The sequence below is a fragment of the Vipera berus genome (genome assembly GCF_964194415.1).
Source record: "Vipera berus genome assembly, chromosome: 3".
Taxonomy (NCBI): Eukaryota; Metazoa; Chordata; class Lepidosauria; order Squamata; family Viperidae; genus Vipera; species Vipera berus.
The window spans coordinates 167631626-167654343 of NC_138204.1; the positions used below are offsets into that span (position 1 = coordinate 167631626).

At 37.7% G+C, this 22718-nt stretch overlaps 1 protein-coding gene and 1 long non-coding RNA gene across 6 annotated transcripts in view; one reads left to right on the forward strand and one right to left on the reverse strand.

Annotated features, from left to right (window-relative positions):
• The first annotated feature begins 25 nt into the window (after window positions 1-25).
• The window catches only part of METTL4 (methyltransferase 4, N6-adenosine), a 197342-nt gene continuing 174649 nt past the window's right edge, over window positions 26-22718 (forward strand). For 2 of the 5 annotated variants that reach the window (XR_014026108.1, XM_081325152.1), the window contains exons 1-7: window positions 114-1490; window positions 3030-3092; window positions 5726-6086; window positions 6461-6530; window positions 7432-7606; window positions 11227-11333; window positions 14358-14452. Coding sequence is in view for 4 of the 5 variants with exons in the window: in XM_081325152.1 (XP_081181278.1) it covers window positions 1098-1490; window positions 3030-3092; window positions 5726-6086; window positions 6461-6530; window positions 7432-7606; window positions 11227-11333; window positions 14358-14452 (1264 nt within the window). In the remaining variant the exon portion in view is untranslated. Of the gene's footprint in view, window positions 1491-3029; window positions 3093-5725; window positions 6087-6460; window positions 6531-7431; window positions 7607-11226; window positions 11334-14357; window positions 14453-22718 lie in introns of all 5 variants that reach the window. The other 3 variants (XM_081325150.1, XM_081325149.1, XM_081325151.1) reach the window with 3 other exon arrangements.
• On the reverse strand, window positions 5770-9704 carry LOC308666366. Its single transcript, XR_014026109.1, has 3 exons — window positions 9422-9704; window positions 8434-8873; window positions 5770-5891 (listed from the first exon to the last, which is right to left on the reverse strand). It is a non-coding gene; the product is annotated as an uncharacterized lncRNA (long non-coding RNA).

The window sequence follows — 22718 nt, forward strand, 5'->3', positions numbered from 1 at the left end:
GTCTTCAGGATAAAATTGCTCAAGCGGACCAGTCGCGTGTTTTCTCTATGGTTATCTCCGGCGTTCCACCGAAGCGCTTCGCTGTAGCTGTGAGTTACAGGCGGGAAGGTGGTTTCTCCCTTGGGAGCGAAGTATGTTCTTCCCTGTCCAGCTGGCATGCTTACAGACTGATGTTTGTCCTTTATGGGCTCTGTGAGCGCGGCTATTCGAGTCCGAGACGGAGCAGAAGACTTGGCTCGTAGGCTACTACGCGATCTGCTCACCGCGATCGAAAATGCCATGGTTTACTCAGAAATAAACTCCATAGAATTCTGCGAGATTTACTAAGTTATAACTATAATTTAGGGCAAGACTGCAAGAAAGAACCCAGCTCAAATGTAATCTCTCCTAGGGTTTCGCTAAATAGTTGTAGGGAACCACTGTAGTGCAAGAGGGATAGTAACTAGACTGATAGATCTGCTATGGCTCTTCCAGAATTGTAACAAGATAGGTATCTAAAGCAGTGAGCTCTCTCAGCTATACTAATCTAAATGTTATAATTACCCAGATTTTTAAGCAAAACTAACTTTTGTTTGCTCAAATGTTTTGATGTGTTTAGACATATGGTTTTACTTATGGGGAATTTATGTTTTTAATTTGAACCTTAGCCTAACATTCAGCTACAGGAACAGTGGATGATGTATGACACAGTATAGGATCTCGTATATCAATAATTTTTCACTGAAAAATACCTCTGAATGTCATTATTGCTAGTTTTCCTTTTTGTTATGCAAAATATTGGATACAGAATACAGGAAAGTATCTTCTCATTGGCTATAAGAATAGTCTTATTTTTAATGAACTGCTAATTTCTTAAAGCAATGGCATCTTTTTTTCAGACTCACATGGATGCTTGAAAATGATTGGTCTCTTGAACAGAAGAGAAATGCACTGCTCATAGAAAGTCCTAGTTTCACAGGATTGAATTAAAATAGTTGGCATTTGGATAAACTAATGGTTAATGCAACACTTCTCTAAAGATTTATATCTCTGTTCCTCCCCACCACCCAAGGAATACAGTTTTTAATCATTTGGAAGAATGCCTTGGAAAGCAGACAATGTCAATTGTATGTTATCTGCCAGCTGGCTGGATGCTAGATCACCTCTCTTTTATAAATAAATCTGGCTACAATTTTTGCCATTCTCTTGAGCAGTCAGCTCAGGATTCTTTTGACAATATTGTTCCTGCTTCCTCAGATACAAATCTGATTCACATAAAATCATGTGCAAAACAAATTATTCCTGAATTTAGAAACTCAGGAGAAAAATCTAATCAGATGGTAAAGAGGACATACTTATTTCGAGAAGATTTTTTTAATGTACTTAAGCCCCATATTCCTGCAAGCTTCCAGACGGAAAAGCATAGTGGGACTAATCTAGAAACTAGTAAATCTGAACAGCAGAAAAATGACAAGGACAACAAATCTGTTATTACAGTTAAAGCTAAAAAGGTAGAGTATAAAGACATGTTTCTTACATATTTACATACACTTTCATCTGTAAATAGCATAAAATGAAATCCCTGGTTTATTATAAAAATAGTTATAGATTGTTACTTTTGCAGTCCAAAAGTGTTCCTTGTAGCTTATTGGTAATAAACACTGTATAATTTTACCTGCTTTCAGCATTTAATAAACCTCTGGTAAATGAAATCAAGTACACCTAATTTTAGCATGTGCTAGTAAAATTTTATTAGTGAATTTATAGATAACAGTGGCCTGTTCTAGAAGACCATACTAGTAGTTCAGTGAGTAATATAGTAATAATATATGTCTTACACTCATGCTATCATATGTATTTGCAGTCCCTGAGCTGTATTCTTAGAAGGAATTGTTTAATGCTGGTTTCCTTATGTGGCATTTTCTCTTTGAAAAACCACATGGCTGTTGTAGTTTCTGTGTCACATACAGTGACACGTCTGAAAATAAAAGTGGAACACTCTCATAGTTGTCTGAAAATGCTATATTTTTCCTATAGTCAGTTTAGAATGAAAAGGATACTGCAAAAAAACCCCGTAGTTTTTTCTTTCCAAAAACCTAAATATCAAGACAATTTCTATAGTCCATTTATTTTGGGTCACCAACATCTGGTGGTCCCTGGATATACTGTATTACTGCTGTAATTTTCATGAAAATGTAGCGCTGGTATTTCTGGATAGGATCAGGGTATGAAACACTAGCTAGATAACACCACTTCCCCCAGTATGCCAATTTCCATTATCTCCAGCCAGCATGGGCTTTGGATAAGAGAATTGTGTGTGAGGTCATCTGGAGCTCATCTCATATTGGAGAGGGATATTGTAGGTAATTAGTGTTACACATAGTTCTTAGTTAACAATGGTAATTGGGACCAAAATTTCCACTGCTAACTGATGCAAATGTGATGTCATGTGACTGCATTGCTTAGTAATGGCAATCCTGGCAGCTGAATTTCTCTTGTGCTCCACCTTTGGAAGAAGACCCTCTAGGGCATGCATGTCAAACTTGCGATGTCATGTGACTTTTTCCCCATTGCCGCCAATGGGGAGGGTGCGGTTTTGTCATGATGCATCTGGCTCGCAGGCTGGCAGTTTGACATGCCTGCTTTAGGACCTTCTTTTGCGAAAGAAGCTTGGTGGGTGAAAGAAGGACTTAATTAAATCAAAATCAGGATTTCCCTGAAGTTCCCTGAAGAACATTTCCCAAAGAACTGAAAAAGTGGGAGATAAATACCACAAAGGAAATTCCCAAGTAGCTACATCCCACTAGATCTTATGGTTGGTGAATTGTGAGATTCTGAGAAGCATTGCCACCGTCGAGTCCAACCAATTAGGTTGCAAGTTGTGCATTTATAAGATTCTGCTCTTTACTAACATACACATTTAGTTGTCTTTGTGAAGTTTAAGGGATGCTAGTTCATCGCAAAATACATCTTTTCCTTATATACAGAATGTAGTTAATGTAGATAAACATTTGAATGGTAGTATTGCTAACGCCCATTTTCAACTTTAGAAACGGAAAAGAAGCAGTGAACTTAATCATGGTGAAAGTGATATCTTACATTATCATTTAAAGGTAAGTTTGAATAATGGGACAGTGCCATTTGTTTTTGTGACGCACACATGCTCATCCTATTGTGTGTTGAAATAAAAGTTTAGGTATAATGTGGTTTATTTATCAGATTTTTATTCCACCTTCCTTCATAAGTAATTCAAGGCAGCAAATATACCTAATATTCCTTCCTGCTATTTTCCCCACAACAACAACCGTATAAGGTGAATTGGGCCAAAGAGTGGCTAAGACTGACCCAAAGTTACCCAGCCAGCTTTCATGCCCAAGGCAGGACTTGAATTCACAGTCTTCTGATTTCTACACCAGCTCCTTAACCCCTACACCAGAACCCACCTTTGCTTAGTGCAAACTATTCTAAAATCATATTGCATTTTGGGGGGGGGAGTTTTAATTGCAATTTCTACTATAAAACACACTTTTTGCTAATCTAAAATTAATGAGTATATATTGGTAAATATTAGGCATATCTCATCTCCTGTGAAAAAAGTATAAAAGAGTCTACAGTGGACAGATTGGTATTTCAGCCGTATTTCAGTGTGGAAAATTCATTATGCAGGTAGTCCTTGACTTAGAACAGTTGATTTAGTGACCATTTGAAGTTACAACAGCCCTGAAAAAAAAAGACTTGACTGTTTTGCACACTTATGGCCATTGCAGCCTCTTAATGTTCGTGTGATCAAAATTCAGATGTTGGGCAAATGGTTCATATTTATGATGGTTGCAGTGTCCGAGGTTAATATGATCACCTTTTGCGACCTTCTGACAAGCAAAATCAATAGGAAAGCCAGATTTACTTAACAACCATGTTACTAACTTAACAACTGCAGTGATTCACTTAACAGCTGTGGCAAGAAAGTTGTAAAATGGGGCAGAATTCACTTAACAAATGAGCAACAGAAATTTTGGGTTCAATTGTAGTCATAAGTTGAGGACTACCTATAAATAGTATTTTAAAAAGGAAGAGTTGATACTGCAAGTCAACTATTTTGGAATGGCATATTCAGAATGCTTTGTAAAATGAAGTAAATTAAAAGTTTGCAATGATATATTTAGATAAAATATTACAAGACATTATACTACCAACAGTGGTCTGTATTAGCAGGATCATGGTTTCCCATATTTTAACGTGAATGTTGGATTATCAGAAAAGTTAAAGAAAAAAAGATGCCTTTGAATTGTGCTGCTAGAAAAAAATGTTGAGAATATTCTGGGCTATAGGGAGAAGAAACAATATTAGATGAAGTAAAACTAGACTTCACTGGGAGCATCAATAATGAAGCTAAAGCTTAAATATTTGGGGCACAAAATATGAAGGTGAGTTATTGAAGAAGACACTGTTGCTTGGAAAAACGGAAGGCAATTGACAAAGAGGCCAGCATAAAAAATGTGGCTAGATACTCTGATGACAAAAGAACTGATAGATGAGGATGCAAAATCTCAGAAGTCACTGAATGATTAAAAAATAATAACAAACCCAGTGAAAAAGAGCTAGTATGAAATTTTCTTAAATAAAATTTTCTTAAGTTCTTTCATGAACCGTAGTGTAGACATAGTCTATTTATTGTGACTAAGGCTATTTCCCCATTATTGACTTTAATGTCTCGATAGCCTCATCCAGTCATTGCTGAAGTGTTATAAAGCCTATTCTACTTACTACTATTTTAGCTTAATAGTGGTTAAATGACTAGAATATTCTATAAGAAATGACTTAAGAGATTATGCATGGGCCAGAGTATGCTGTACTTTTAACTACAATCGTGGGCAATAAATAACTGATTTCAAATGCTAGAAAAACCAGAAGTTTTGTTAATTTTAATTGTTTCACACCAGTGGCAAATGCATTTTTAGAATAGTAGGGAATTATTTGCTTCTGTCAGGGTAACACGAAGTCATGATTTGTTAACCACAACTACGGTAAAAGAATATATCCTGAGTAACATACATGCTGAGTCATAATGTGTTTGGTTTGGGGTCGTTTAGCATTATTAAAAAAGCCATTTTTATAGTTTAGATTATGAATTAACTAAGAACAGACTTACATAATGTCCTAAGACTAAGTCATAAGGTACTTAGCATGATTTTGGGGGTGGTTTTTTTTGCTAATCTTATTTATAAACCATGAATTTATTACATAACAATATGTGAATCTCTTATTCAACAGTCTGGCTAAGCCATGGCTTAGTGTGATGTATGCATGTAGTTTGGCTTCTTGTACAAAGAAAGACATTCTTGTTATGTGTAAGTTAGACCTTTTGATGGTGGTAGTTGTTAATTGGGTTTATTAATCTTGTGTAATCCTAAATACAGTGAATATTTTTAAATAGTTTAGTTTCATTTTCAAATTGCAAATTAAGTAGTGATGAATCTGTAGGCCTCAAGGTTAGCAGACGATTGCTATAAATTTATAATTATCCTATCTGTATTGTAATGATTCTGTTTGCAAAAATGTCCATGTGAAGAATTCTCCATTCAAACACCAAGAAATAATTTTAAGATGAACAAATCTAAAATCATTTTATAACTGTTTAATGTTTACCTTGTGCAGTTATTAATTCATATGAACGTCTTAGTATGTTACAATTGACAAATCTACATGTTTCAAGCAATTTTCCTTTATCTTTTATTGCTGTACACAGATCAGCAGCATAATTCTGGATGGGACTAGAAGGTTAATCCAGGAGGCACGCAGAAATGGTTTCCTTCAGCCTAATCCTATAGACCAGTTTTATGTCAAGACATCTGACAGAGGACACAGTAATTGCAGTTTGGCTGAGCTATGTGAGATGGCCAAGTGTTTCGTTCCTATGAAAGAAAAAGAACAAAAATGTGTAATAGACAAGGAAACCTCTGACCCAGAACAAGTTCAATTAATCTGTGTTACTGAAAATAATACGGACAATGCAAAGATGTTAACACTAATGGGACAGAACTACTTATTTCCCCCCAGAAGTTCATTTCTTTTATCAGATTTTTCATGTATGCAGCCACTTTTAAATTGTAAGTACATATCTTAGTAAAATTACTCACCTGTTTAGCGATCCCTAAATATTTTGCCGTAGCACTTCTGTGTATATTTTAGTAAAGGACGAATTGAAAGACCTGATTATCCATTTGAACAATTTTATGGTACAGATGTTATGGTACATGTGAAGCTGTTATAATTGTTTGCGATATGAAACTGAGTCATTAGTTAAATACAGCTTTTACATATAAAAGCAATATGGCTGACATAAACTTATAAGGGCAGACTTCTTTATATATTTTTATGTAGGGAAAGATCATACTTTCACTTCCTTTGAAAGATTTGAGTATTGGGGGCTTAAAATATGGGAAATACTTTTATAATTTCAAAGAATGTTTCTTTTTTTCAGATAAAAAGAAGTATGACATAATTGTTATAGACCCACCATGGGAGAACAAGTCAGTTAAAAGAAGCAATCGGTATGATTCCCATAAATGTATATTTTTATATAAATTAAGTATATAACTTTTAATACCATGCCATCTGGCATGTTAAGGTTTTAGTGCTACAACAAAAGTAAGTAATTTGCAAAAGGGTATCTGAATAAAATTTCTGGTATATGCTTGATATAAAAAAATGATTAAATGTGTTCTAGCAAGCTTTTTATGATTGAGATTATTAAATGTAAGAGGATGTAATGGTTAGTATTTATTAAATGACACTATTCTATTGTAAAATTAATTAGATTGCTGTATAGCCCAGCATTCTGTATCCATGATAGTTAATTTTATGCTTATGGGAAGCTTTCAAGCAGAATATGAATATAAGTCTCTTGTTGCTTATCCACAGTAGCTGTCATTCAGAAGTCTACAGTCTCATATGGCAGGAAGTACATAATCATCAGGATTGTCAGCCATTAATATTTTTATTTTATCAGAATTTTCATAATCCCACTTTAAAATACTGTAATCTGGTGACCGATAGCCACTCTTTAGTAGTGAATTTCATACTTGAACAAGATGGTGCTTCCAAAACACCACATAAATGGAATAAATTACAGTTATTGCACCTCCAACTATTAATCTAATATTCAGAAATGCAGCAAAATATTTCATTAAAAGCTCATTTTGCTTCAGAATTTTTTTTCCCCTCTCCAGTATGTATCTGCTTTTTGAAGTGAAAATGGATTGTAATTAGATTGCTGCATTCAGTAGATCCAAATGTAAAAGGAAAGCTTTTCACCACTGGATGTCACTCTTGAATCAAATTTAATCTAGTTAGATATTAAATTAGACAAAGTTTGTAAAAGTGTCAGACAATTTCAAACATCTTTTGTTGATTTGGATGATTTCTAAATTTTCTCAATGTATCCACATTTAGGTATGGTTTCTTGTCTCACTGGCAAATCAAGGAAATTCCTGTTCCAGCATTGGCAGCTCCAAATTGTCTTGTGGTCACATGGGTGACCAACAGACAAAAGCATTTACAATTTGTAAAGAATGAACTTTATCCTCACTGGTCTATACATGGTGTTGTTGAATGGTTTTGGATAAAAGTAAGTTTGCTGGATTTTTTCACCTATTTAATATTTCTTATGGTGATTCCAGTACTAATCTTAGTGGTACATTTTAAATGCATTTTACCTTATTTTTTATTTATTTTTCTTAATTTATAAGTGACAGGTTGGGATAATCAAGAACTCATGCACCTCAGTTCTGAACATCAGACTTACCATATTTGTATTTTTATTACAGTTAAAATTAAGGAATAAATGAGAACATTGTCAACCTAGAAATGTGTGAGCAATACCAGAGCAGAGCTTATACTGTTGTTTTTTTAGTTTTTCTACTAGAAATTTTAGTGAGAGAATAGGTTTGTTTGTAATTCCTTAATCCATCTTTCTGTTCTGGTGATCACTTAAGAACAACTATATGAAAAGTAAACAAACATTAATAATAAACTCACAAAACAAAGGCACCTTCTAAGGGAGTGTAGTCTATAGCTGGAGATCAAAGATGTCCCTTCTCATGTATCAGAATGATGAGTTTCTGATAGTGGTTGCCTCTTAAAAAGGGCCTCTTCTACCAGTGTTAAAAGGTGGACAAGGTCTAAATGGAAGATGATATTTTATAGATAGCCAACCCCTGTAGACTAGCATTGACTCGTATGCCATTAGCAAGCAATGCAGAATGTCTAGATTCATACATTCCCTGTACTTTGCTTTGGTTGGCAGCTCAGCTGCCACATTTTACACCAGCCACAACGTCTGGACATTTTTCCAAAGGGTAGCTTCATGCAGAGCACAGTCGATAACCATTGTCAAACATGTCAGGCTCAGAAAGTCCTGCAGATGGCGGGCTAGTACACAAAGATGAAACTTACAGCTTAGGATCACGGAGTTCTCCAGCTTTCAGAGGGAATGAACCTCTACCCCAAACGAGCTGAATTTCAATTTCCAAATCTTATTTTCTTCTTTACTAACAACACTGTTATCTTGTCTGAAGTAATTTCAGCTTGTTACTTCTCATCTGGGCCATTATTAAATATACTTGAACATTTTAAATAAGGTTCAAGTATATCAGTTGCTTCCTTGGTGTATGTGGGATTCGTTGTCTAGTTTGGAATAAACAGTCATCAGCCAAATCTTCCAGAGAAAACAACAATATTTTTATTTTTACTACTTTGCAAAGAGGGTGTATCACATACTTGCAGGTACAGTGGACACATCTTAAATCATCAGTTTAATTTCTTTATGTTCCCTATTGCCGTCACAAATTTACCTCCCACCTTTTCCTCTGGCTGAGTACTCAGGCTGTCACAACCTATCCCACGGGTCGGCAACCCGCAGCTCCGGAGCCGCATGCGGCTCTTTGAGCCGTCTCCTGCGGCTCCCAGCCGCCCGGTGCGCGCGCACCTCTTCGAACGGGCAGTGGTGCGCGCGCACCTCTCCAAATGGAGAGTGGCACCGCCCGTTTGGAGAGGTGCGCGCGCACCTCCCCGAATGGGCGGAGGTGCGCGCGCACCTCCCCAAACCTTTGGAGAGGTGCGCGCGTACCTCCGCGCGAACGGGCCACGGCGTCGCTCTTTGAGGAAGCTGCTGCGGCCCGTCTGCAAAGCTGCCGAAAGCGGCAGCTTTGCAGACGGGCCGTCGCCGTCGGGCAACCGGGAACCGGTTCCATCTCACTTTTAAAAAAAAATGGCAACCGCGTGTGTCCGCGCATGCGCAAAAAACCGTTTTGCGCATGCGCAAAACGTTTTTTTTTGCGCATGCGCGTGCATGGACACATGCGCGCGGCTCCCAGTTTTTTTAATTTGTGATGGAACTGGTTCCCGGTGGCTCTTTTCCTTTTTTAGGTTGCCGACCCCTGACCTATCCGAAGTGCCTAAAGTGAATACATTATTCCCCACCTTGATTACATTTCCCATTCCTCATATTCTATCACCCCCTGCCCTTATTTACAAATAACCTTTTATGGCTATTGGTTCCTAGGGGCTGTCTTTGAAGTAACTATCATATCAGCAAATTCTTGTAAAGCTGGCTTTGTGTGTAACGGGTCTCTTGTCCTAGCTCCTATGTATAGCTTCCATACTCAAGCAAAATTCATAAGGTTAGAAAAATATGCAATGTATTCTTCCAAAGACTAGCTCTATAGTTTCTGTAAAAACAATACCTTCTTTCCCCCACAGTGTAGTATAGTAAGGAGCTGATTTAAAACTTCCAAATGACCTTCTGTGGCAGTTTTTTGTAGATACCATATAGCATAAGGAAAGGATTGAACCCTATGGGACACCATAGATCAACAAGACATTTATAAGCTAAGGAGAATAGGACAAGAAAATCTTGATGATGTTACCTAGTTTGGTAACAAAATGTTCAGAAATTATGTTGAAACAAGCTTGGAGAACAAACCACAGCCAAAATCTAAAACCCGAGCTACAAGTATTTTCTATTATTTCATAGATCAATAATCTAGCACTACCTTCTGGTTATGACAAAAGAACTTCCAGGCTGAATGGCTTCATGAATGCTTTAGTAATATGTGCAAAACACATGGCTTTGATGAGCACCTGAACACTGAAAACATGCTGTGTGCCAGTCATGAGCGGTCATGAAAATACCTAGCTTGGGAGCAAAGTGGAAAGCTCAGAGGAGACTAGTCCGGCAGTAGTTCTGTAGGCTGTTTACAATTTGAGGCCACTTAAATTCTTGGTTGAGACTAATTGGCTTACATTTTTGCTTTGGTGAACTGAATCACAATTGTTTCCAAGGTGCAAAACAAATCTTAAGCTGTTTCAAAAAGGTCTGTTCTCTCCACTGTTCCAGCCACTCGAATACAAAAGGTTATGCTCAGAATTAGCAGATAGGGGATGAAGCATTGGGATAAGTGAGATGAAATTTCTGCAGCCCATGTACTTTCTCCTGCCTGCTTTCCAAACTTATTCTGGTGTACAATATAGAGTTGCCTGGTGAACAAAGCTAGGAAAGATACAATTGCTTCAATTTCTGTCAGCCAAGGGTCTATGATTCACATTTTGTCAATAGATGCTTGTCCAGCAATTGATCTAACATCAAGGAATAGGATTTTTAAATTGGAGGAGCTGTTATCACCATATTGTTGATTTCCTTAGAAAAGTTATAAATGGAAAGGAAAGGGAACGATGCCATTTTCCCGTGGTGATCAGATTGCAGCCCTTCAAGCATAAATTGCCCCAATCAGTGATTGTAGCAGTGTCCAGTGTTCCAATTTTGCTTTTACATACACAGCAATCCCCTATTCAGTAGCTTCCCTTATATACTTGAACCTCAATATTCCTCAACTTCAACACTTATTTTGTTCTTAAGTAATGCTGACATAGTTAGCTCAAGTTTAATCTTAATTTATCTCAGTGTTAAATGGACAATTTGTAGCATTTAGCCTCAGTGAGGGATACATAAAACACTAGAATTGATTTTGTTTGACCAGATTTGAATCCCTATCTGGAGAAATGTATGGATTTGTATTTTTTTATTTGTACTCGTGTTAGAAGTATTTATATATAGATATAGTGCTCAACTAATATAGAAAACAGTCACTGTTTTCTGTATTAAAAACAAATTTGTGTAAAACACACACAAAAAATACCTTATGCCTCTTGTTTCCATTTGCTACATTTGTTCAAGTTTCTCTATTTCAGATTACAAAGTCTGGGGAATTTGTGATTCCATTAGATTCTCTTCACAAAAAGCCATATGAAATTCTTGTGCTGGGTAGAGTCCAGGGAAATACAGATGTACCATTAAGGTAGGGATATTGATTTTGTTATATTATTTATGTGCAGTATTATTGAGTAACATTTAGTTAGAAATGCTTAGTTGAGTTTTACAAAGAAGTTTAAAAGAATGGGTGCTGTTTCTTAATACAAGATCTCTGATTAGTTGTCTCTTTCCCATGATGTTACAAAGCTATTTTTTTCAAGAAATGTTTTAAAGTGCCTTCAGTGAATATCCAATTATTATTAAATTGGGAGGGGGGAAGGATATAATTGTAGAGCCAATAGATGAATGTGATGACTAGGGCACAGCACAGAGGCAACACAGTCAGCTGGCAGTTCAAACCGCCCCTTTATTGCTCCAAATGTTCCCCAAATGCTCCCACATTCCTGGCAAGTCCCAGTACAAGTAACGACACACACACAGAGAGACACACACGCACCTTCAGCAGCCTCTGGCTGCAAGTAGTTTGAAAAGTTTTTTAGATTAGAACAGCAGTTTACTCAGGGCCACGTAGATAGCAAAGAAAGGAACATACATCCAAATCTAACAAGTCTGGAATTACAAGCTGGCCTGAGTAGTTTCAGAAGAGAAACCAAAATTTTAACTGAGGTTTAGAGCACCAAATCAAGGTTGTCAGCCAGTCCAATGGTCAGAGTTTCAGGGTTTACAAATAGGAAGTCACAACATAGAACAAGAGATCAGAGAGTTGTTTCCAACGTTGGCAACTGCACACAAACCTCCAATAATTCAATGTTTGTTCTCGACAAATGCCCCTCCCCATAGCATCTCCTTAAATCTCAGTCCCCAGGTGTGCTCTCCTCCCGAGTAGTTGGGCATGCCTGCATTGTTCCCTCCTCTCCACTCTCCGTGCTCTAAGATTAGAAGAGGGTGGCCCTTGCTCATCGGCTGAGCTCTGTCTCTCATGTTCATCCTGCTCCTCCCTCCCTTCAAGCTGTCCCAATCCTGAAAGACCCTGGCCTGCCTCGGCCTGCTCCTCCCCATATTCCTCCAAAGCCAATGACGCCTCCCCCTCTATCTCTGTCGGCTCCAGTTCCAGCTCATCTTCCTCAGCAGATTCAGGCTTTGACGGGGGCATGACAAGGCACTGTTGGGATTCCTCGCCAGCCAGTGTATCCGGCAGCTGAGTCTGAGGACTCAGATGAGGAGGAGGGGCCTGGAGTGACATTAGAGTCAGAGGAAGGCTCTGAGGAGCTCCATTACTTACGGTCAGATGAGGAGCCTGGCCCCTTTAATTGTGCTTGGGCTGAGACACAGATGTCCTGGGGGCCTGAGTTGGACAGCGATGAGGAACAGCTGGGAAAAATCCTGGATGCAGACAGGAGAAGAGAGTGGGACAGAAGAGTGCAATGGGGCGGCTCCAAAGGGAAAGGAGAAGGCATTAGGAAGCCCCGCCTTGGCTGAATTATAAAAGGGGAAGGTGTGGGAGGTGCTGGTTGCCAAAGACAACCATTTCTGCTGAGGATTTGAGTTTCTGTGGACTGTGTTTATTTGCCTTGGACATTGACTCAGGTCTGTTGGTTTTTTCTTGCGGTTCCAGCCTGTTTCTTGGAAGAGGGGTTTTTCCTTGTGAGTATAACAAGGACTCACATAGGCTGGGACAAAACAGACATTTGCAGGGAAGTTCCACAGGAAGGTGATGGGGGTTCATGGGAGACTAAGAGCAAACAAAAGGGTTCCCTTGAACATAGAGAACACAGTCAGTTTTCTTTTGCAATAACTTTGCATTTTGATCCAGGGTTCAGGTTTTTAACCCACAGGTTTCATGACCTGACAAAGTTTGAAATCCTCTCACTTACAGAGTGGTGTTCATCAAGTGGGTACCCCTTGATGTTTTAGGCCTCTGTTCCCATAATAATCATCCAGCTGGTTGGATAGTATAGGAATTGAAATCCATCCAGGCTGTGAACAGAACTAGTAGACTGCTTCTTCTTTCTCTGAAGAGATAATGCCACCTGCATTTGAAGATCCATTCAGTAGGTGGGGAAAGGAAAAGATGTTGTTATCCATAACTACAAATCACATCTTCTTTGCTACTAGTCGGAGTTTGTGTTTTGAAGAGTTGGGAATTGACAGCTGAGATATAAGGGTGGGTAAGTTAGTGCTGATCCTATTGCAGGAAGAAAAGAACTAGGTGGTTGACATTCTATAAGCTAGGTCAGAGTTCTTCAACCTTTCCAGGCTAGCGGCCCAGAGGGGAGAGCAGCTTTCAAATTACTGCATGTGTCTGCACATACATGCAGGCAAACGGGGCCACGCCCACTGGCACAGTGCTAGTGGCCACATTCGTGTTTGCAGCATGCGCTGGTGTCATGCACAAGCATGAACAGCTGTGCACCCCCATGGCAGCTAGCACCCGTTTGCGCATGCGCAAATGGGCCGTGCACACACACCTGCACTAGCATTCCAGTTCGTGCCCGTGCACATGCACAAACGGCCATGGGTGCTAGCGCAAGGGGGGGAATGCATGCACCTTGGCCAGCCATTTCTGTGGCCCGCTGGCCAACAGCCCATGGCCTGGTACCAGGCCGCGACCCATAGGTTGGGGACCCTTGAGCTAGGTATTTTCTATGCCTCCTTCACCTACTTAGAGTAAAGCTTTAGTTAAGTCTTATATATGCCATCTTGTGTTAGTCCTAGAAAAGGTATTGGTTGTTGCTGCCAAATTGATCATTTGTGCCCTGGAGTTACACATTGATCTGGTTTTATAAAGCCAGGCAATATTTATATTTGAAATATATATTAGTTGTATTATGTCTTCTTCCTGTAGTTTGACTTTCGTTTTACAGAAAGTTAAGAAATTTCATAAGCTGCCCTTTAGCTTTCAGAAAAAGAAATACTCTCAACAATTAGGCATTAGCTTCATTATGGCTTCCAGTATGAGAGTAGTTTTTCTGTTTTTTATCATTCTTATTATTTTGTTTAGGAAGAGAAGCACCAATGAATGTACAAATCTCTCCCAGATACTGTTATCTGTATAAATCACTTCAGGTTTTCTTTTCTTTTCTTCTTGTTATAAATATATATAAAACAGGCTTTCAGAAGATGAAAAGTTTTCTGCAATTCCTGATCAGAAATTAATTGTTAGTGTACCTTGTACTCTTCATTCACATAAGCCTCCTCTTTCAGGTAAGTTCCAGAAATAGATAGTTATATTTTCAATTGGTCTGGCTAGTTAATTGCTTAGTATTCTTACCTATTTGTATTGGTGATTTTGGACCATCATTAATATGACATGGAAGTTTGCAGGAAATTACAGAGAGCTTGTGAATTTTCATTAGGAGCTTAACTGTGAATGTCAGTTTGCCTATCAGCTGGTTCAGTTTTAACTGGACATGCTAATATATAATTTTCCTACCTTAGACTTAATGGTTATTATTGCAACTGTTAAAGTAAACTGATCTTTAAAAGATTAAAGCATAGCAAAATTTATTCAGAGGATTTCCTGGGAATTGATTTTGGGCTAATTGTTCTATTTATAGATATAGCCTTGATACCTTGCTAGCAAAATATAGGGAAGAAAAACAGAGTAATGACAGAAAAAAATCCTTTTATTTTGTACCATCCCTTTCACTATTTGGGGCCACTAATTGAGTCATCCTGATGATGTTTATTAAAATATATGGTAAATATAGACCAAACATGATCAAGTCATATAATACCATGTGTATTGATCAGTTGTCTTACAATGAAACAGGATATAAATATAATGATCAGCTTAATGGGAATACTTACTCTTAACCCACACTGTGAAAGCAAGAACAATTATGTCCATTCTGGCATTAAGCAGCCATAGATCTACACAGTATAATAAGACTTGCTCAGTATTGCTTTTTGTTAGGGGAATTGAGGTCTATTCTTACTTGGTTGATATTTGGCCATGATAATTCTGCATTACAATCAATTATTCCACAAGCCTCCTAATCAGCAAATTTATCTTCCTTTGAAGTACCATGGCAAGATTTGATTCAAAGGTTGGGGTTTTGTGCTTCTCACTCCCACTAGTTTTGAGGACCTAATTTCAAAAAATTAATTGAACAAATAAGCATTTTGCTTTAGTGAATCCACCTGGAAAATGATAACATAGCTGTGTTACCATACCTATTTTGGAGCTTTTTATGGATTCATTTTCTTCAAATAAAGCAGAAGCTTACCGTATTCTTTGAGTATGGGTATGGTATTGTTTAAAGACAGAAGGCAATATTTCCTGCTGCAATATGCAAATTATTCAGATTTTCCTCATTACTTTGTGTCAAGTGAATAATTAAGAGATGATAGAATCTGTGTCTCTCTAGTGCCTGAAATCAACAGTTTTTAATCTGTAGTGGTTGAAAATATGGTGGTACAGTGGTTAGAATGTAGTACTGCAACTAATTCTGCTGATTGCTGGCTGCCATCAGTTTGGCAGTTCAAGTCTCACTGGCTCAAGGTTGACTCAGCCTTCTATCTTTCTGAGGTCAGTAAAATGAGGACCCAGATTGTTGAGGGGCAATATGCTGACTCTGTAAACCCCTTAATGAGGGCTGTAAAGCACTGTGAAGCAGTCTATAAGTCTAAGTACAGATAATAAACAAAAATGCTCTTGTATAAATAATTGTACTTTCACAATGTAAGAAATGTTAGGCACATTAGAAGTTGGGACTGGAATTTCTACCACTAAATAATGTGGTCATAAAGCACATTGTCACTTGACCACTTTGCTTAATAACAACAATCCCACACTTTCCATTGCTGTGTTAGTCAAATTCCAGTTGTCAATAGCCAAAGACCCACCCCAATTCAAGCCATTCAGGGTGCAGTCCTCTCACCTGAGCCCCGATACTTCCAAGATATGGGATTACCTCCCCTTCAACTCGCCCAGATGTCTTTTCCATCCCAACTCTGCTCTTTTGGCTGTCCTGCTTCCTACCATGTTGGGTGGCAAGCAGCCCTAGAACTAAATGGCTCTGTGCTACTTTTCACACGGGATCTCGGGCTTCTTGGTGTACCTCCTTCAGCAGCCACAGCCTCACCCAGCAGTGCAGAATGATCTGAAGCCACAACTGTCTGGGACATCCCAGCCTGGCCCAGCATGTGCACAATGCCCGAACCAACTCACCCAGTCCTAACTGCAGTTGCCTTGCCACTATGTATTCTGAAGCTCCTGTGCTTTACCGCTCCAGCTGACCTTCACTATCTTCTGGTTCCTTCTGCTAACAATGCGTGTCTGCCCTGTCCCTTTGCAAGGCTATGCTGGCTCTGTGAGACCATCTTCCCCAGGTCTCGTGAGGAAACCGCCATGCATGAACTGGGGAAAAAAAGCCTTGTCTGCCAGCTGTTTCATCATGAAGGGCTAGTCTGGGCATGCTTGGTAAGCAGTGGAAGCAGAAGGATGGCAAAGGTCTGCTAGGGTGCAGGGGCCATGGAGTGCAGAGAGCCAAAAGGGCATAGAAGGGTAGGAAAAAGTTAGGTGAGGAAGTTGAAGCATTCCTTGCAGTTGTAAATACGGAGATGCCAAGCACCCTCATTTTGATCATGTGACCATGGGGGAAACTGCAATGGCTATAATTTCAGGGACTGGTCCTAAAGTCCTTTGTTCAGTACTGCTATAATTTCAAATGGATGCTGAATAAATGATTACTAAGTGAGAGCTACCTGTAATTTATTTCCGTGTGTGTGTGTGTGTGTGTATGTGTGTGTGTGTTACAACCATATAGAAAAGTTTGTGAATATGTTCTTTGCTAGCTGATTGCTTCTTCAAATAAAACAATATTTTGTTTGTATAGTTCCTATTTTATTTTGCACATATATGCGGCTAATTTCTAAATTAATAAAAAACATTGAATGATTATGCAGAACAGCATAAAACTGCAGATGACTGAACTGCAGATTTAAGGGCTTCGATGTATGAGAAGATTTTCAAGTCTTGTCAGGAGAAGATAAAATGTTTTACAGTGGTAAAAAAACAATTAACTAGAATTGCCAGTAGAGGGAAGTTTTGCCAAAGTTTATAGCATGAACATAAAAAGTTGGAATGAAAGAAAACATATCAATTATCTGCACACACTGTTTTGTTTTAAAAAGAAACCAGTGCAATTTACAATGTTTTTACTGTACCACAGTGTTTTATTTTAATAAAAACCTCCTTGCTATCTTTTGTTCAGACAGAAAGATGACTTTTTATAAATAATCAAAATTATATTTTGTTTCGTGATTTGAATTAAACTATGAAATTGTGACACTAGAAGTTTCTAATAACACTTCTTTGTTTAATGCTCACATCATTAAATATGGCAAATAAAATTTAACATAGATTACAGAAGTTTACATTTGTTTTTTTAATTGTTCCTGGAGAAAGAAATTATAGCACGGCAGAGCAGCCTGTTCCTAATAGCAAGCATTTTGATTGTTTATTTTTATTTATAAGTTAAGAGAGAAAAAAATCTATGAAATTTCTTGTCCTTAATTATTGTTTCAAATATTTTGAAACAATTTGTTTTTATGATACTTTCAAAACTAATGAATTAATTATATCAAATGCCTTATGGTGCAGACTCTGTGTCATCAGTTGCATGAATTTGAGGCCCAGACCTTTTCTGCATTCTGCATTTTCTGCATCTCATTTCAGCTTATAGGCCCTCAATTCTCCCATCCATTCACAATTACAAGATTCAGTTTGGGATTCAATCTGATGATCATAAACTGAATCAAAGGCTATCTACTTTAATTCAGATCTTGAAAACTTGACACAAAGCACATTTCATTGAGCAACCTTATAAACTCATAAAGGTCAAGAAAGATTAGACGAATATAAGTCCTGTTTTATTGCCATGGTTAGAAAAGATGACACTTATTTTACTCGCATCTTTGTGTGTTCCTTAATATATAAAGGTTTTGTTATGTAAAAAATAAAATATCTACATTAGCAAGTTTTTCACCTAAAAATGAGGATTGAAAAAAAAATGTAATGCAGTACAAAGGCAAGGTAATTTTATATTTCTTGATAATTCATTTTAATAGAAAATGAGAGAAAAGAGTATCTGTGAAAAATTATAAGAATGCTTACTGGCACGAATTGGCTTTTTTTAGTATCAATGCATGTTACATAGTACAGCTGTGTGAATCATTCATCATCCTGAAGCAGTTATTTTAAGGTTTTCCTGGATTATTTGCATATATTTATGCATGTACAGAAGTAACTTCCAGCAGGATCGCTGCCAAAAAATTGATATGATCAAAGTGTCCTTTAAACAATTATGCAAGCAAACTTTATATGAATTACTCATGTATAAATGGATTCTGAAAGGAACTTAGCTAAAAAAAAACCATGAAAGCTACTGCTAAGTTATTTTAAATATTGGTTCTTAAATTTGTTTCCCTATGAGTTTAAAATAGCAATAAAAGCCATGGGAAACCTTCTTACGTATTTTATACTATTATTGTATTTTGTGCTACCAATTTATTCCCTCTATGCGATTTTATATATATGTCTGCCACAATTACAACACCATCAGTGTTTAGATTTAGATGTTTAGATTTACATCTTAATGTTTAGATTTACATCTTCTCTTTATTTTGTATAATTCAAAGCAGTATACATAATGATCCTGCCTCATAATTTTTCCAAACTAACTCTTCTCAGAAAATGAGAGGCCTGAAAGTTACTCTGCTGGATTTCATTCCTAAAGGGCGACTAGAATTCATGATCTGGTGTTTAGTCCAGCACCTTAACCATTACACCAAACTGCCTCTCATAATAATAATACTCTTGATTTTCAGGGATATGCAATGCCAAGTCTGAAAATAATGTCCTTTGTAGTAGGTGTGTGTGTGAGAGAGAGAGAAAGAGAGAGAGAGACAAAGAAGACAAAACAATAGGTTCTAGGTGCATTTGAGTAGATCAGGACCTGAAATTGTGGTAACTTTGGTGAGGACAACGGCCCATGGACTAGAAGGACTATCATCCAAGTTCATAGGCCTGTTCTGTGTTCAGAGAATAAGAAGTCTATTTCAGTAGTGAAATAATATGATACAAATGTTACATTTTATTAAATAATTAATTTTCCTGGTTAAAACATGTTTAACACAGGATAAAATAGCAATAGTGGCATTTTCAATGAGAAAAATTTAGGCATTAATCATTTCGCAGTTTGTGTCAACAGCAACCATATAGAGAAGACTTAAATGCTATTTCTAATATAAAACCAGAGATTTGCTGGAGGCAAGGTATGGAAGAATCAACATTTAGTAGAAATACTTTGTGACAAGAAATACAAAGATATGGTGACAATAAAATTAACACCAAGTAAACCGTGTTATGGAAAATATTTCAGTGAAAAGTACACATTCAAACACAGGATTGAACATGAGATTTGTTCCCATTTCCTGTTTTTCCTAGATTTTTTAGGTAGGTAAAGTGGTATTAACTCTGTGATTATTATGTCTTTTCTGGCTGAGGTTTCTGGGGAAAATAATACAGAAAATAGGCAAAGGCACTCAAAAGAGAATTTCACTTTACTAGCAGTTTTAGGATAACTAGATTGAAAGGAAGGAAAAATAGTCTACAAGGTAGTTAAAAGAGAAACCTTCCTAAAGCATGCAGTTTCCTCTTAAGTCACCACAAAGCAGCAATGCAAATAGAAGAATCCAAGTCCATAGAGAGAAAAGTGCACCTCGTATCCCCTATTTTATGGTCACATTTAATACAGAAGACCTTGACTACCAGATATAGGATGCAAAAGTATTGATGACTACTGTATACGGTAGCAAAAAGCAAGTTTTGCAGCCTCTTCTCTACCATTTAGTGCTGGTCTGTATTTTTGCAGCTCATCTATGATAGCCCTCCCTAAGGGGACACTGCCATCTTTTTTCTGAATTGCACTATATACTGCAATTCAGCAGGTTACCATTTATTTACCTGTTGGACAGCCTTCCCAAATGTGTCCAGCTCTTAACAGTTCTCTAGTCATTGGCCATTGTGACTGATGATTATGGAAGGTGTAGTCTAATACTAGTTTGGAGAAATGTGATGTATATATAGATCCAGTGAAGAACTATGGACAGAGGTTCGCAACATTGTACAAGAGGTAGCAACCAAAACCATCCCAAAGAAAAATGCAAGAAAGCAAAATGGCTGTCTGAGGAAGCTTTGCAAATAGCTGAGGAAAGGAGGGAAGCGAAAGGCAAGGGAGAAAAAGAAAGATACGTCCAATTGAATGCAGAATTCCAGAGAATAGCTAGAAGAGATAAGAATGCCTTCTTAAATGAACAGTGCAAAGAAATAGAAGAAAACAATAGAATAGGGAGGACCAGAGATCTCTTCAAGAAAATTGGAGAGATGAAGGGAACGTTTCATGCAAAAATGGGCATGATAAAGGACCAAAATGGCAGGGACCTAACAGAGGCAGAAGAGATTAAGAAGAGGTGGCAAAATTACACAGAAGAACTATACAAGAATGAGCTTAATGTCCCTAATAATCACAATGAGGTGGTCACTGACCTCGAGCCAGACATGCTAGAATGTGAAGTGAAATGGGCCTTAGAAAAACTGAGCAACAACAAAGCTAGTGGAGGTGACAGTATTCCAGCTGAGCTATTCAAAATCTTAAAAGACGATGCAGTAAAAGTGCTACACTCAATTTGCGAACAAAATTTTGAAAACTCAACAGTGGCCACAGGATTGGAAAAGATCAGTTTACATTCCAATTCCAAAAAAAGGCAGTGCCAAAGAATGCTCAAACTATCGCACCATTGCACTCATTTCTCATGCTAGTAAAGTTATGCTTAAAATCCTACAAGCTAGACTCCAGCAGTATGTGGCTCGAGAACTACCAGAAGTACAGGCAGGATTTCGAAGAGGCAGAGGAACTAGAGATCCGGCAAGGCTGTATACTGTCGCCCTGCCTATTTAACTTATATGCAGAGCACATCATGAGAAAGGCAGCGTTAGATGAATCAAAAGTTGGAATTAAAATTGCCGGAAGAAATATTAACAACCTAAGATATGCAGATGATACCACTCTAATGGCAGAAAGTGAAGAAGAACTAAAGAGCCTCTTGTTGCGGATGAAGGAGAGTGTAAAACTTGTGTTGAAACTTAACATTAAGAAAACCAAGATCATGGCATCCGGCCCTCTCAATTCCTGGCAAATAGATGGGGAAGAAATGGAGGTAGTGACAGATTTTATTTTCCTGGGCTCCAAGATCACTGCAGATGGGTCGGACATGACTTCGCAGCTAACAACATATAGATCCAGTGATAAAAAATATGCACCATATAAAAATAATTTTATTGAGCTTTAGCAACTAAGACTTTGTCCCGTTAAATTGGAAGTCCAGACTTATGCTGCAAAAATCAAGGTGACCTTAGATGGCAGCAAAATGATGTAGTGATATTCCTAACCTTTTGCAGCTTCCTAAAGGCTGTATAGATTTACAAAGCCTGAACGGGTAGCCCAGATTACATGCTAGCCATTGTAGCTGTGATCTGTGAAAATTATTAAAATATTTTAGGTCACAGTTTGTGAAACTGGTGCCCCAGTACTTTTAAGTTTAAACATAATTGCCATCTGGTTTTGGTGAGAACATCATTAAGTCATACTTAGAACAATATATGATTTTATATATTCAAACTGCTGTTTAAAGGATTAATTGGTACTGAAGCACAGCAGAGCATGACTGATTTATTTTCTATCTTCAACATTAAAAAGGTATTGTAAGGAATTAACAATCTGCATATTCAATAAATTACACTGTTAAAGGATCATCAATAGGAAATCACAACAGTTTAAGTGGCTTAAGGTTAGATTTGCCTGTTTCTTCAAAATGCCATATGAAGCCAGTGAAAGCTATACTGGAAGTAAATCATACTGAAATGGACTAATTATTTCTTAAATGTAAAATGCAGTTGCTTAAAGCAGGGGTCCCCAACTCCTGGGCCATGGACCAGTACTGGGTTGTGACATGCCAGAAACTGGGCCATACAAACAACAAAGCCCCATCTGCGAGATGCAGGCAGCACACAAAATCATGCAACCTTCGGTCCGCAGAAAAACCTCTCTGTATGGAACCAGTCCCTGGTGCCCAAAAGGTTGGGGACCTCTGACTTAAAGTTTACAGTCAATGAAACCAAGTTATACTTGACATGAATTGTTTCCTACTTAATTCTGTTTTTCAATCTTAACTTCAAAATTGGAGGGAACAAATGGTAAAAGATATTTAGCTCTGTCAGTCAAGAGTTGTATTGGCAACCATCTTGAGTGAACCTTTAGATTCTTATGACAGTCTGTAAATGAGAGTAACTGGAAGTTTTGGTAGTATTGTTCATTTTCCAAGGATGGATATTTCATATTTGTGTCACATAATTTTCTAAATAAATAAATACTCCTTTCTGACAACATAGAATAAATTTGGCTAA